A 14,579-nucleotide genomic window follows, 5' to 3' on the forward strand; every position below is an offset into this window, starting at 1 on the left:
TAATATTCACCTCGTGTCTTGGCTGGCTGGCTGGTGGTGTAATGTAACAAACGTACCAAACGACCAGACCAGAATGAGTCATCTTCGTTGCCGCTTTGTTGTGTCGGTATGTTTCAGAAATTACATAGTAGTGAGTTGGATGTTGGTGGCTGTTATGGGTGAAACTTCAGCGTCCTGAAGTATTAAGTGAACTGCTATTGCATTCCACAGCAGACAGACAAAGCCTCGATCCTGGCTGGGCTGGGCTTTTTTTTGTTTAAATTTTTTTTTTTTTTGAGCTCATAAATTAAACGGGCACCTCTGAGAATGACATGTATAATGCATGAACCCTCTTTCCCCTCCTTCTCCTCTTTCCCCTTCTGCCGTTCTTGCAAGATATTCCTCCGATGCTCTTTGTTGTCTGTTCCCTTCAACTGCATTTAAATTAATAATTAAAGTGAAACTCAAAATGTCTGTGATACCACCTGCTAGGTTGCTCATTGTTTCCCGCTCTCTATTGAAGAACAGAATAGCAAGTCTTCAACCATTGGTTATTATGGCTCCTTTTCGCATTGTTTCTAATTAACGGTCTCTTATAAGTGAAAATAGCTTCAGGATATCAGAAGAGAGATCATTCACCTCGAACTGGACTAAAAATGTTTCTTTAATGAGTTTGACGTGAAGGATATACTGCTTCTCCGAGACCAGGCCCAAATGACTGTCATTTGCATGAAGAAAAGATGGAAATACAGGGGGCGGAGATCGTGGTGCCTTGTGAGAATTCATCGGCGGGTCTGTAACCCGCCTCTACCAACCGTTCTGTTGGCCAACGTGCAATCACTGGAAAATAAACTGGATGATCTCTGCTCAAAACTATCCTACCAACAGAACATTAAACTGTAATATCTTATGTTTCACCGAGTCGTAACTGAACGATGACACAAATAATATTCAGTTGGCTGGGTTTTCTGTGCAATGGCAGGACGGAACAGCTATGTCTGGTAAGACGAGGGGTGGGGGTGTGTCAATTTGTCAATAACAGCTAGTGTGCGATGTCTAATATTAAGGAGGTCTTGAGGTATTGCTCGCCTGAGGTAGAGTACCTCATGAAAGCTCTATACCACAATATCCACCAAGAGTTTTCATTTATTTCGTAGCTGTCTATTTACCACCACAAACCGATGCTGACATTGTCCCCACACTGACCGTGCGTACATATCCCAACCAGAAGCCATGGATTAATGGCAACATCCGCACCGAGCTGAAGGCTAGCGGTGCTTCTTTCAAGGAGCGGGACACTAATTCGGACACTTATAAGAAATCCCGCTATGCCCTTAGACAAACCATCAAACGGGCAAAGCGTCAATATGGGACTAAGATTGAATTCTACTAAAATGGCTCTGTTGCTCGTCGGATGTGGCAGGGCTTGCAAACTATTACGGACTACAAAGGGTAACCCAGCTGTGAGCAACCCAGTGACGCAAGCCTACCAGATGAGCTAAATGCCTTTTTTTATGCTCGCTTCCAGGCAAGCAACACTGAAGCATGCATGAGAGCTCCAGCTGTTTCCAGATGACTTTAAACAGGTCAACATTCACAAAGCCTCGGGGCCCAGATGGATTACCATGACGTGTACTCAGAGTATGCTTGGTCCAACTGGAAAGTTTTCAACCTCTCCCTGACCGAGTCTGTAATACCTACATGTTTCAAGCAGACCACCATATTCCCTGTGCCCAAGAAGCGAAGGTAACCTGCCTGAATGACTACCGCCCCATAGCACTCATGTCGGCAGCCATGAAGTGCTTTGAAAGGCTGGTCATGGCTCATGTCAACACCATCATCCCGGAAACCTGAGACCCTCTCCAATTCGTATACCGCCCAAACAGATCCACAGATGAAGAAATCTCAGTCGCACTCCACACTGACCTTTTTTCTTCCTGGACAAAAGGAACACCTACATTACCAGTCAAAAGTTTTGACACACCTACTCATTCAAGGGTTTTAGTTTATTTAGTCTATTTTCTACATTAGGGTACAATGTTGTTTTGAAAACATTGGATGGATAATGGATAAGTTTTATAACTACTTCTCTTTCAAGGCCGTTTTAGAGTTGACATGTAATATTTAATTGTGTCAAAGAACAAGAAATGTATGTTGACTTGTCATGCATTCCTTTTGCTCATAATTGTTATTACTCTGTTAATTATATTGTTGCACAAGCTATAAAAATATTTTGGGGAATATTTAATTGCTATATGCAACCGGGATTTCTGAAAAACCAGAGACTTTATTGAAAGTTACCGGAATTTTGCAACTCTACTTATGATTGACACCAAATGGCGGATGTCAAGTGGTTGATAAATGATTTTTAGAAACAATCTGAGATGATAACCTTGTGAAAGGAGTTGATGAACCCTAGGAAGAGGGAAATGGAAACCAGACTGTTTTCTCCACTAGTATGTTAAGACAGACATGGAATGGGTCCCCAGATCCTCAAATAGTTCTACAGCTGCACCATTGAGAGCTGACCGGTTGCATCACCACGTGGTATGGCATCTGCTCGGCATCTGACCGTGAGGCCCTACGTAGGCTCTCTACAGAGAGATTTACATTTACACCCCCCCCCCCTCCCCCCACACACTCCATTACATTTTTCACTGCTGCTACGCGTTTTCTATTATCTATGCATAGTCACTTTACCCATACGTACATGTACAAATGACCTCAACCAACCTGTACCCCCGCACATTGTACCAGTACCATCCGTATATATTCTCGTTATTGTTATTTTGGTACTTTTAAATTGTTTTTTACTTACGTTTATTTAGTAAATATTTTCTTAACCAACAATGCAGTTCAATAAAGAGTTAAGGGATTGTTAGTAAGCATTTCATTGTAACCTATGACAAATAAGATTTTATTTGAATGCCAGGCACACCGGTTTGGGTTTTTCACACTCAACAGTTTCCAGTGTATATCAAGAATGGTCTACCACCCAAAGGACATCCAGACAACTTAACACAACTGTGGGAAGCGTTGGAATCAATATGGGCCAGCATCCCTGTGAAATACTTTCGACACCTTGTAGTCCATGCCCTGATGAATTGAGGCTGCTGTGAGAGCAAAAGGGGGTGCAACTCAATATTAGATAGGTGTTTGTACACTCACTGTACATGATTGTTCATAGCAAAACTATTGCTGATGGTGAACTTGAACAATTGACATAAAATCAACAATAACCTACCAAATTAATGTTGGTTGTCACTCAACTAATAAAGCCTAATATTGCTCCAGTTATTTTACAAACATTTGAATGCTGAAGGTGACTGGGGGCCTACCTGTCATTTAGTCCGTGCATGACGCAGCGACCAGTGTGACTAACACACACGTGTCCGGACGTGGCGATTCCACTCCGTTGTGGACGTCCCCATTTGAAATGCATGACATCTGGCGCAACGTAATGAAGTGCTTATGGATAATGTGAACGAGGCTTAAGTTTCACATATCCCCATATGCTACACTTGCATGGATGCGTGTGTCCCCGTTTTGTTTGTGCGTGTGTGCTGGGGGGGGGGGGGGGTGTAGAATCAAGTTTCAAGTTAGAGCACTTCAGTTAATTGGCCTCCTTCTCCTCCAACCTTGACATACCTAATCCACTCACACACTCTAGTGTGGCAGTGTGTCTTGACTGAAATTCCAAACGCACCTGTGTTGGTTTACTGCACAGAGCGAGAGGGAGAGACAACTTGAGAGCCTAATGCACACCCACACCTCATGTTACTCACAGTCCACTGAAGGAATGTCGACGGTTTACTGAACTCAAGGTACACTGAACTTTATTGTGTAATAGCTCACGATAGTCACTCCACCCAGATTTATTGTCAACATTTTTACAATCCTATGAAAGTTAATGGCAAATCAAAGACCTATTGGAAAGCCTTTAGAGCATATACGATTTTCTACTTATTCACGTTATTCACAACCCAACACTCAATGAAATATGTTTAAACTGTTCTGATGTGTTGACCTCACAGTTGTTTTGACAGGAAACTCCTCACCAGATGTACAACTTCAATTCATTAATTTCAAATATGTAATGAAATTCACTTAAAAAAAATGTTTTCTAGGACTGGGTTGAAATAAAACACTTGACTTAAATGGATTTGGATGGAAATCAAGCTGACTTTGAAATTGCTATGCAGTTTGAAGTGGGCCGTCTGCCATGAATAAGAATGAGGGGCAACATAGGGAAGACGGGAGAAACATCAAGAGTAATGGTGCTCATAGCAGCTCTTCTGAGACAGGGATGAAGAGCAGGAACTTTAACCAGGTAGCTCCTGTGTGGGTTGATAGATATGAGCTGGGCTCTTAGCAAGCGAGTGGCGCTGGAGTAATTGAGTCTGGTGATGTGTGTGAAAAGTGCCAGGGCAGCAGATAAGGGTCATAACTTATCTGCGATAGGAGGCGAGATTTACAGTGTGTGATCAACAACAGAGATCCCTCCATATAGCCCTCTCCCAGAGGAGTTTTGTCCCTACTGCTGCAGCGCTGCACCCTCCCTGAGACTCCAGACACGCCTCGTAAATATCTCCCCCACCACCAACTCAGCTGACATTGAACTTCAGGGCCACGATCGATAGTTTCTACTGGCTCCAGCCTTCTTTTGCTTTATAAGGGGGAACGTATACAATGGATTGGGAGGCCTGTTGTGTATTAATAAGGCCTAGGTGACATTATAGTCAACTTCATAGTTGAAAGAATGGATGGAAAGCTATCATATTGGTTATCCACGTATAGAAATATGATGTTTATTTTTATGGATCACAGTACGTTTATGAAATGAAGGAATTAATCATATAGCTTGTCGTCAGAAAGCCACACGCATCTCTCCTAAACCCGCCCCATGATCGTACAAATATGCTCAGACGGTATGGGAAACCGTCTCCTATGTAATACGTTAGTATGAATGATGTTCCTGCCTTTTATTATGTCTACAGTGTGTGTTGTGTAGCCTGCGGCAATCTCGACTGGTAGCGTTTCACGCTTCATTAACTGAAGCATAACACTTTCTGTGACATTTTATGCAAGACATTTTTCAGAGTTTGTTGTTCCAGCTGTCCCCGTTGGGAAGTGAGCTTTTTTTACGATGGACTAAGATAACCAGCAGCCGCCCGTGGAAGTTCTAGGATTAACACACACACACACACACACACACACACACACATAGCTAAGCAGTATTCCCCACCCCCCCTACTCCGTAACGAACTGAGGACGGAGCTGTGGCATTGGCAGCCATTCAGTCCCTGACTCTCACATCAGCCCCACAGAAAGCCTTTCAGGGCTCACCAGTGCAACAACTGCTGTGTTTTACGACAGCGTGAAATGGGGAGTGATGGGCCATGGCTGGCTCTACTTCGCCATGCAGAATGTACTGTACCACTCACTGTTTTGGGAGGATGATAAGGGCACAAACACTTTTGTTCATACATTTCTCTAGCCAAGAGCTCTGGTGGAACTCAAGCCTCTACCGATAGTCAATGTGCTCGTTCACATCTGGGAGTGAAAACAGTTCAATTCACCATATTTTTTTGTGTAGAAACTTGCATATACATATGTTAACCCATCATAGAACAATCTCATGTCACATTGTTATTCCAAAAGATGTTAGTCTGGATGTCCAGTCTTAGGCATTAGCTTCAACTCTATCTGACTGACACCCAGGTTAACCAGACAGATGCAACATGACCAGCACAATTAGCCGCCTTTCCCTTCCATGTTGTCTTTTGATTGAGTCACCTTTGTAATTATACAGAGCGTCTCCTATTTGCTTTGGCAAGACATCTGTCATGGCTCACACCCCCTCTTCTACTAAAATGTCAGTTCTGTGGGTGTGACTGTCGAGAAACGCTGACAGATTGTCAGTTACCTGGGAGAGCTCTCATGGTGAGGAACACATACTCAAATACTTTTTTTATGACATATCCACTCCCTCAATACACTTCCTTGCTTTGTTTTTTTTTATTCTATGAAAACATATTTTTGTACTAAATTATTGTGAGACGAATGTCAAGTGATAGTGCATGAAGCTTAACATACAAGGTCGGATCTATGTTGTAATCTTTTGAGCATGGAATGCCATCTGAATTCCACTTGTCTTGACACGCAAGCATTTCAAACGCAAGTTTCAATCCATTTTCACTTCAATTATAAACTCAGCAAAAAAATAAACGTCCCTTTTTCAGGACCCTGTCTTTCAAAGATAATTCGTAAAAATCCAAATAAGTTCACAGATCTTCATTGTAAAGGGTTTAAACACTGCTTCCCATGCTTGTTCAATGAACAATAAACAATGAAAGAACATGCACTTGTGGAACGGTCGTTAAGACACTAACAGCTTATAGACGGTAGGCAATTAAGGTCACCGTTATGAAAACTTAGGACACTAAAGAGGCCTTTCTACTGACTCTGAAAAAACACCAAAACATAGATGCCCAGGGTCCCTGCTCATCTGCGTGAATGCGCCTTAGGCATGCTGCAAGGAGGCATGAGGACTGCAGATGTGGCCAGGGCAATAAATACTGTGAGACGCCTAAGACGGCGCTACAGGGAGACAGGACGGACAGCTGACTGTCCTCGCAGTGGCAGTCCACGTGTAACAACACCTGCACAGGATCGGGACATCCGAACATCACACCTGCGGGACTGGTACAGGAAGGCAACAACAACTGCCCGAGTTACACCAGGAATGCACAATCCCTCCATCAGTGCTCAGACTGTCCGCAATAGGCTGAGAGAGGCTGGACGGAGGGCTTGTAAGGCCCGTTGTAAAGGCAGGTTCTCACCAGACATCACCGGCAACAACGTCGCCTATGGGCACAAACCCACCGTTGCTGGACCAGACCGGACTTGCATAAAGTGCTCTTCACTGACTAGTCGCGGTTTTGTCTCACCAGGAGTGCTGGTCCGATTTGCGTTTATCGAAATATGGAGGGTCCATCATGGTCTGGGGCAGATAGCATCATTGGACTAAACTTGTTGTCATTGCATGCAATCGCAATGCTGTGCGTTTCAGGGAAGACATCCTCCTCCCTCATGTGGTACCCTTCCTGCAGGCTCATCCTGACATGACCCTCCAGCATGACAATGCCACCAGTCATACTGCTTGTCATTTCTTGCAAGACAGGGATGTCAGTGTTCTGCCATGGCCAGCGAAGAGCCCGGATCTCAATCCCATTGAGCATGTCTTGGACCTGTTGGATGGAGGGTGAGGGCTAGGGCCATTCCCCACAGAAATGTCAGGGAACTTGCAGGTACCTTTGTGGAAGAGTAACATCTCACAGCAAGAACTGGCAAATCTGGTCCAGTCCTTGAGGAGATGCACTGCAGTACTTAATGCAGCTGGTGGCCACACCAGATACTGACCCCCCCCCCCCCCCCCCCCTCTTTGTTCAGGGACACATTATTCAACTTTTGTTAGTCACATGACATGTCTTTGGAACTTGTTCAGTTTGTCTCAGTTGTTGAATCTTGTTGTGTAAACATTTGTATGACCATACGTTAAGTTTGCTGAAAATAAACGCAGTTTATATCCAATTGTGATGAACCATACAGGGACCTGAGCCTTTCTTCAACCAATGGAATGCATTTATTCTCATGCACACATGATCTTTTAATGGGAAAATTGGCTTGATCCCACGGCTTATGGTATGTTAAGTGATTTGTAGATGGGATTTTAGGGCTTTGGCATGTGCTGTGTCTGCTGGCTGAGGTTCCTTTAGGCTAGATAGGCTGGTCGTTAGTGCTGCTACTACCCAGGAGGCCTACTACAATTTACTGCAACTGGAAATGTGTTAGGCTTAAATTAGCACATATAACTTATCATTTGTGAGGACATATGCGGTTTTGAAAGACACCAGTAGGATTATGTAAACATGCATTTTATTATGAATGAGTATGTTATTGTATGTAAAACTATTGTTCTAATGCACTTGAAGTTTTCTTGAAAGTTATTTCTGTGTTTTCGCCCCTGTGGTTTCTTTTGAGTCTCCAGGGGTTTATTCTGAACTTGTGCTCATCACATACAGTCAGTACTGTACTTGGTTTTAGGGGAGGTTGAAGCCGCTGAAGAAAAATGTAACGGTCTCCCGCCTCTATCCCCTTTCTCTCACTCCTCAACACTTGAGTGTCCAGACAGTGTTCCGCCAACCCCACTCAGGAGGCGAGACCAAGCGACCAGAGTTCTGAGAGACCACAGTGTGTAATTGAGAACTGGCAGGTGAGCTGAGCACAGGGCCCTGATTGCTCCATATTCCTCCCAGAAGCCAGGTTTACGCACTCTATAAAAAGCAAATAAACTTTTCACTGGAAATGGCATAATGACAGATGCTGCTAATGAGCTAATTTAAAAACTCATAAACACAGATTCAGCTCCCTGGCTGAGATGAGTCATTTCTTACATCAACGGTGCAATTTAAGAGATTATTAACCGCTCGTCTCTGCGTCAGTGAAACATGGAAAAATACTGTACTTTATCCTCTGACTGACTAATATACTGTATCTAATGGTCTTTGAAGCGAGACATCCAAAAGTCTTTGGCCACAAGTTCACCTCACGAACACTCGTTAGCTCTCATTTCTCCTCTCATAGAAGGTCTCCATCTCGTTTATCAAAGACGATTCCCCCCTGCTGACCAACATATTGGACATTCCCATACAAGGAATGCAGTGGTGGAGTCTGACAGTTAGCTGCTGGGTTTCTGTTGGAGCTGGTGCAGAGGGTCCAAGTTGAATGGAGCTGACTAGCTCTGGCAGGTCTCTGGTCACTGTGGTTTTGTCCCGTCAAAACCACACAGAAACAGTGGTTCCTCTGTGGGAGACTCTCCTACGGGCTCTGCTAGTACCACTGGTTCTGTAGCAGCCAACTAGCAGCACCAGGAACACATCAACCTCCAGCCCCTTTATCCTACCTGAGGTTCTGAACTCATGCCCCTTTTCTGCTGTGGCATCTGATGCCTGATTCCCTTGGACATGCATGTTTTATTACATTTAGCCTTATTGAGTTTTGATTTGTGGAGGGCAAGCTGTTGTATTTACAGCGATTGGAGTCTGACCGTTATTGGTGTATTTTCAATTCCTCATCTGATATGTTGGGCTAAACAACTTGCACTGCAGTCACAACTAGGCTGCTCTTTGATCCCATGCCTGCGCCGAACATCCAGTAAATAAATTCAACGTGTTTGAAAAGGGAATCCCAAGAACATTTTAATTGGGTGTGTTAATCATCTATTAACTATGCTATATGTGTACGACTGGTCGAGGTTCAGAGAGAGGGAGAGCGTTGGTGCCAGTGCCAAACTGTATCAGGTCCAGACATGAGGTGGAAGGGGGGAAGAGGGTGGTTGAGGGGGGTTATGCTGATGCATTTTTTAAAAGGAATTTGTCAAGGGCAGAAGAGCCAGACAAAATATCCCAGCTATTGAATGGATTTTGGAAGTCACGACAACTTTATGCTCTTTGTTCTATTCAGAAACAAATCCCCCTTGGCCCTTGGCCTGTTACCTCCTTTTGTAGAAATTTGTTGATGTTCTCAGAAGGTATGTGGGGCATCTGCAACAAAAGAGGTATGATCGCTGATTGTGGTGTGTGCCATGGAAGTGGCTGAGGGAGGTGCTTGGCAGTTGTCGGGAGAATTCAACTATTTGCACTTTGTTACAACACTGTACATTTACCAGTAATATAATATTTTAATGTACATTTCAGATGAGCGAGATGCATAATTTGTACTATACCTGCTAGTTATCAAAATTCAGAAAAGAGCTATTCAATTCTACAACAACCTAAAAGGAAGTGAAGCACATTCCACCACAAAGCCCTCACCTACAGAGAGATTAACCTAGAGAAGAGTCACCTCAGCCAGCTGGTTCTGGGGCTCTGTTCACAAACAGAGCTTCAGGGCAGCAATGAAATTGGACCCAACCAAATTATGAGAAAGTAAAAAAAGATGAACTATTTGACACTGGAATGAATCATCCAAAAAACAGAACATATTGGAATGCTCTCTGGCCCTAAACTGAGTACAGTTGCAGAATACCTGACCACTGTGATTGACTCAAAATTAAGAAATCCTTGACTATGTACAGACTCTGCGCATAGCCGTGCTATTGAGAGGTCGCCGCATGCAGACCTGGCGCTTAAGAGAAGACATGATTGCACTTCCTTACCTCCTGCCAAATGTATGACCACATTAGAGACATTTGCCAGCATCAAAATATGTGGCCCGTTGCCATGAGAAAAGGGCAACCAGTGGAACACAAACAACAATGTAAAATACCACCCAATATTTATCTGTTAATGTATCTTCCCCTAAATTTGTACTACAACTAATTGTGCATAGCTGATAATAGCTGCTTGCATTAGATGGCGCCGGAGAAGAAGGCAGACATTTTACGTGCCCCCAACAGATGCTAAGATACTGGACTGTTTTGCTAGCACAGACTGGAATATGTTCCGGGATTCCTCCGATGGTTTTGAGGAGTACACCACATCAGTCATTGGCTTCATCAATAAGTGCATCGATGACTCCGTCCCCACAATGACCCATACATGCCCCAACCAGAAGCCATGGGTTACAGGAAACATCCGCACTGAACTAAAGGCTAGAGCTGTCGCTTTCAAGGAGCGGGACTCTAACCCGGAAGCTTATAAGAAAGCCCACACTGCCCTCTGACGGACCATCAAACAGGCAAAGCGTCAATACAGGACTAAGATCGAATCATACTACACCGGCTCTGACGCTCGTTGGATGTGGCAGGGCCTGCAAAACATCAGACTTCAAAGGTAAGCACAGCCGAGAGCTGCCCAGTGACACGAGCCTACCAGACAAGCTGAACTACTTCTATGCTCGCTTCGAGGCAAATAACACTAACATGCATGAGAGCACCAGCCGTTTTGGAAGACTGTGTGATCACGCTCTCTGCAGCCGATGTGATTTAAATACCTTTTAAACAGGTCAACAGTCACAAGGCCGCAGGGCCAGATGGATTACCAGGATATGTACTGCGAGCATGCGCTGAACAACTGGCAAGTGTCTTCACTGACATTTTCAACCTATTCCTGTCCAAGTCTGTAATACCAACATGTTTTAAGCAGACCACCATAGTGCCTGTGCCCAAGAACACTAAGGTAACCTGCCTAAATGACTACCAACCCGTAGCACTCACGTCTGTAGTCATGAAGTGCTTCGAAAGGCTGGTCATGGCTCACATCAAAACCATTATTCCAGAAACCCTAGACCACTCCAATTTGCATACCGCCCTAACAGATCCACAGCTGATGTATTCTCTATTGCACTCCACACTGCACATTCCCACCTGGACAAAAGGAACACCTACAGTTGAAGTCTGAAGTTTACATAGACTCAGGTTGGAGTCATTAACTCATTTTTCAACCTCTCCACAAATTTCTTGTTAACAAACGATAGTTTTGGCAAGTTGGTTAGGACATCTACTGTGTGCATGACACAAGTCATTTTTCCAACAATTGTTTTATAGACAGATTATTTCACTTGTACTTCACTGTATCACAATTCCAGTGGGTCAGAAGTTTACATACACTAAGTTGACTGTGCCTTTCAACAGCTTGGAATTTTCCAGAAAATTGTCATGGCTTTAGAAGCTTCTGTTAGGCTAATTGACATCATTTGAGTCAATTGGAGGTGTACCTGAGGATGTTTTTCAAGCCATACCTTCAAACGCCGTGCTCTTTGCTTGACATAGGAAAAACAAAACAAATCAGCCAAGACCTCAGGAAAACAATTGGCGACCTCCACAAGTCTGGTTCATCCTTGGGAGCAATTTCTAAATGCCTGAAGGTACCACATTCATATGTAGAAACAACAGTACACAAGTATAAACACCATGGGACCACGCAGCCGTCATACCGCTCAGGAAGGAGACGCGTTCTGTCTCCTAGAGATGAACGTACTTTGGTGCAAAAAGTGCAACTCAATCCCAGAACAACAGCAAAGGACCTTGTGAAGATGTAGGAAAAGGGTACAAAAGTATCTATATCCACAGTAAACGGAAAGGCCACTCGGCAAGGAAGAAGCCACTGCTCCAAAACCGAGGCTTGTAAGCCAAAGAACACCATCCCAAATGTGAAGCATGGGGGTGGCAGCATCATGTTGTGGAGGTACTTTGCTGCAGGAGGGACTGGTGCACTTCATAAAATAGATGGCATCATGAGGGCGAAAAATCATGTTGATATATTGAAGCAACATCTCAAGACATCAGTCAGGAAGTTAAAGCTTGGTCAGAAATAGGTCTTCCAAATGGACAATAACCCCAAGCCCACTCCAAAGTTGTGGCAAAATGGCTTAAGGACAACAAAGTCAAGGTATTGGAGTGGCCATCGCAACGCCCTGACCTCAATCGCGTAGAAAATTTGTGGGCAGAACTGAAAAAGCGTGTGCGAGCAAGGAGGCCTACAAACCTGACTCGGTTACTCCAGCTCTGTCAGGAGGAATGGGCCAAAATTCACCCAACTTCTTGTGGAAGGCTACCCAAAACGTTTGACCCAAATTGAACAATTTAAAGGCAATGCTACCAAATACTAATTGAGTGTATGTAAACTTCTGACCCAATGGGAATGTGATGAATGAAATAAATCATTCTCTCTACTATTATTCTGACATTTCACGTTCTTCAAATAAGGTTGTGATCCTAATTGACCAAAGACAGGGAATTTTTGCTAGGATTAAATGTCAGAAGTTGTGAAAAACTGAGTTTAAATGTATTTGGTAAAGGTGTATGTAAACTTCTGACTTCAACTGTATGTGAGGATGCTATTCATTGACTACAGCTCAGCGTTCAACACCATGGTGCCCTCAAAGCTCATCACTAAGCTAATGACCCTGGGACTAAACACCTCCCTCTGCAACTGGATCCTGAACTTCCTGAAGGGCTGCCCCCAGGTGGTAAGCATAGGTAACAACATATCCGCCACGCTGATCTTCAACACCGGGCCCCCTCAGGGGTGCATGCTCAGTCCCCTCCTGTACTCCTTGTTCACTCATGGCTGCACGGCCAGGCACTACTCCAACACCATCAAGTTTGCCAATGACACAACAGTGGTAGGTAGGCCTGATCACTGAAAACAACAATACAGCCTATAGGGAGGTGGTGTGGTGCCAGAATAACAACCTATCCCTCAACATGATTAAGACAAAGGAGATGATTGTGGACTACAGGAAAAGGTGGACAGAGCACGCTCCCATTCTCAGGGCTGCAGTGGAGCAGGTTGAGAGCTTCAAGTTTCCTTGGTGTCCACATCACCAACAAACTAACGTGGTCCAAACACACCAAGACAGTCGTGAAGAGGGCAAAACAAAGCCTGTTCCTCCTCAAGAGACTGAAAATATTTAGCATGTGTCCTCAGATCCTCAAGTTTCTTCACCTGCACCATCGAGAGCATCCTGACTGATTTCATCACTGCCTGAAATGGCAACTGCTTGGCCTATGACCGCAAGGTACTACAAAGGGTTGTGTGAACGACCCAGTACATTACTGGGGCCAAGCTTCCTGCCATCCAGGACCTCTCTACCAGGCGGTGTCAGAGGCCCTAAAAATTGTCAGCCACCCTAGTCATAGACTGTTCCCTCTGCTAACGGACGACAAGCGGTACCGGAGAACCAATTCTAGGTCCAAGAGGCTTCTAAACAGCTTCTACCCCCAAGCCATAAGACTCCTGAACACCCATATTATTTGTATTGCTACCACTGCTACTCTCTTATCTATGCATAGTCACTTTAATAACTCTACTTAAATGTACATATTACATCAACTAACCGGTGCCCCCGCACACCGACTCTGCACCGATATCCCCCTTTTACTGCTGCTCTTTAACTTTTATTTATTATTCTTATCCTTATCTAAAAAAATATATGTATGTATATGTACTGCATTGTTTAGGAGCTCATAAGTAAGCATTTCACTGTAAGGTCTGCACCTGTTGTATTTGGTGCATGTGACTAAAATAGTATTAATATAACACTTGAAATGTCTAATATTTAAACTTTCAGTTTTACTGATAATTTTCTAATAGTTTTTTGATTTTGTTGAATTTGTTTCTTCTCACTTTTGTTTGTTTATTTCACTTGCTTTGTCAATGTGTGTGTGTATGTGTGTATGTATGTATGTATGTATATATATATATATATATATATACTGTATTTTCCATACCAATAAAGTCCCTTTGGAATTTAAATTGAATTGAGTGAGAGACCCTCACACACAGTTCTTTGATGTGGCTTTCTCTTTCAAGCACTGACACCCTTCCTTCTCCCTTTCATAGTGCCTTGAGCCCTGCAAGGAATCCTGGGACCTGAAGGAAAACCAGTGCCAGGACTTATGCGAGGTACGTATGTCATCTCTGACTCTGAGTTTGAGTGCTCCCTCCAGAGTGGGGAAAGTCTGAGGGAATGAAGAGCATCAAGCGAAGTGGAGACTCTTTTCTCTCTACTGTAATGTAATGGCACTCTAACACACTGTTAGATTGAATCAGCGCTGTTTAACTTACTCACCACTCAAATGAGTCATCAGGTCA

General features: G+C 43.9%; 1 protein-coding gene across 1 annotated transcript in view; it reads left to right on the forward strand.

The window, feature by feature from the left end:
• LOC139403672 (anosmin-1-like) overlaps positions 1-14,579 on the forward strand; it is a 72,623-nt gene that overhangs the window by 19,411 nt on the left and 38,633 nt on the right. The window contains exon 3 of the mRNA XM_071146973.1: positions 14,328-14,390. Within this exon, the coding sequence (XP_071003074.1) occupies positions 14,328-14,390 (63 nt within the window). The remainder of the gene's footprint in view (positions 1-14,327; positions 14,391-14,579) is intronic.

The sequence above is a fragment of the Oncorhynchus clarkii genome, chromosome 3, assembly GCF_045791955.1.
Source record: "Oncorhynchus clarkii lewisi isolate Uvic-CL-2024 chromosome 3, UVic_Ocla_1.0, whole genome shotgun sequence".
Lineage (NCBI taxonomy): Eukaryota > Metazoa > Chordata > Actinopteri > Salmoniformes > Salmonidae > Oncorhynchus > Oncorhynchus clarkii.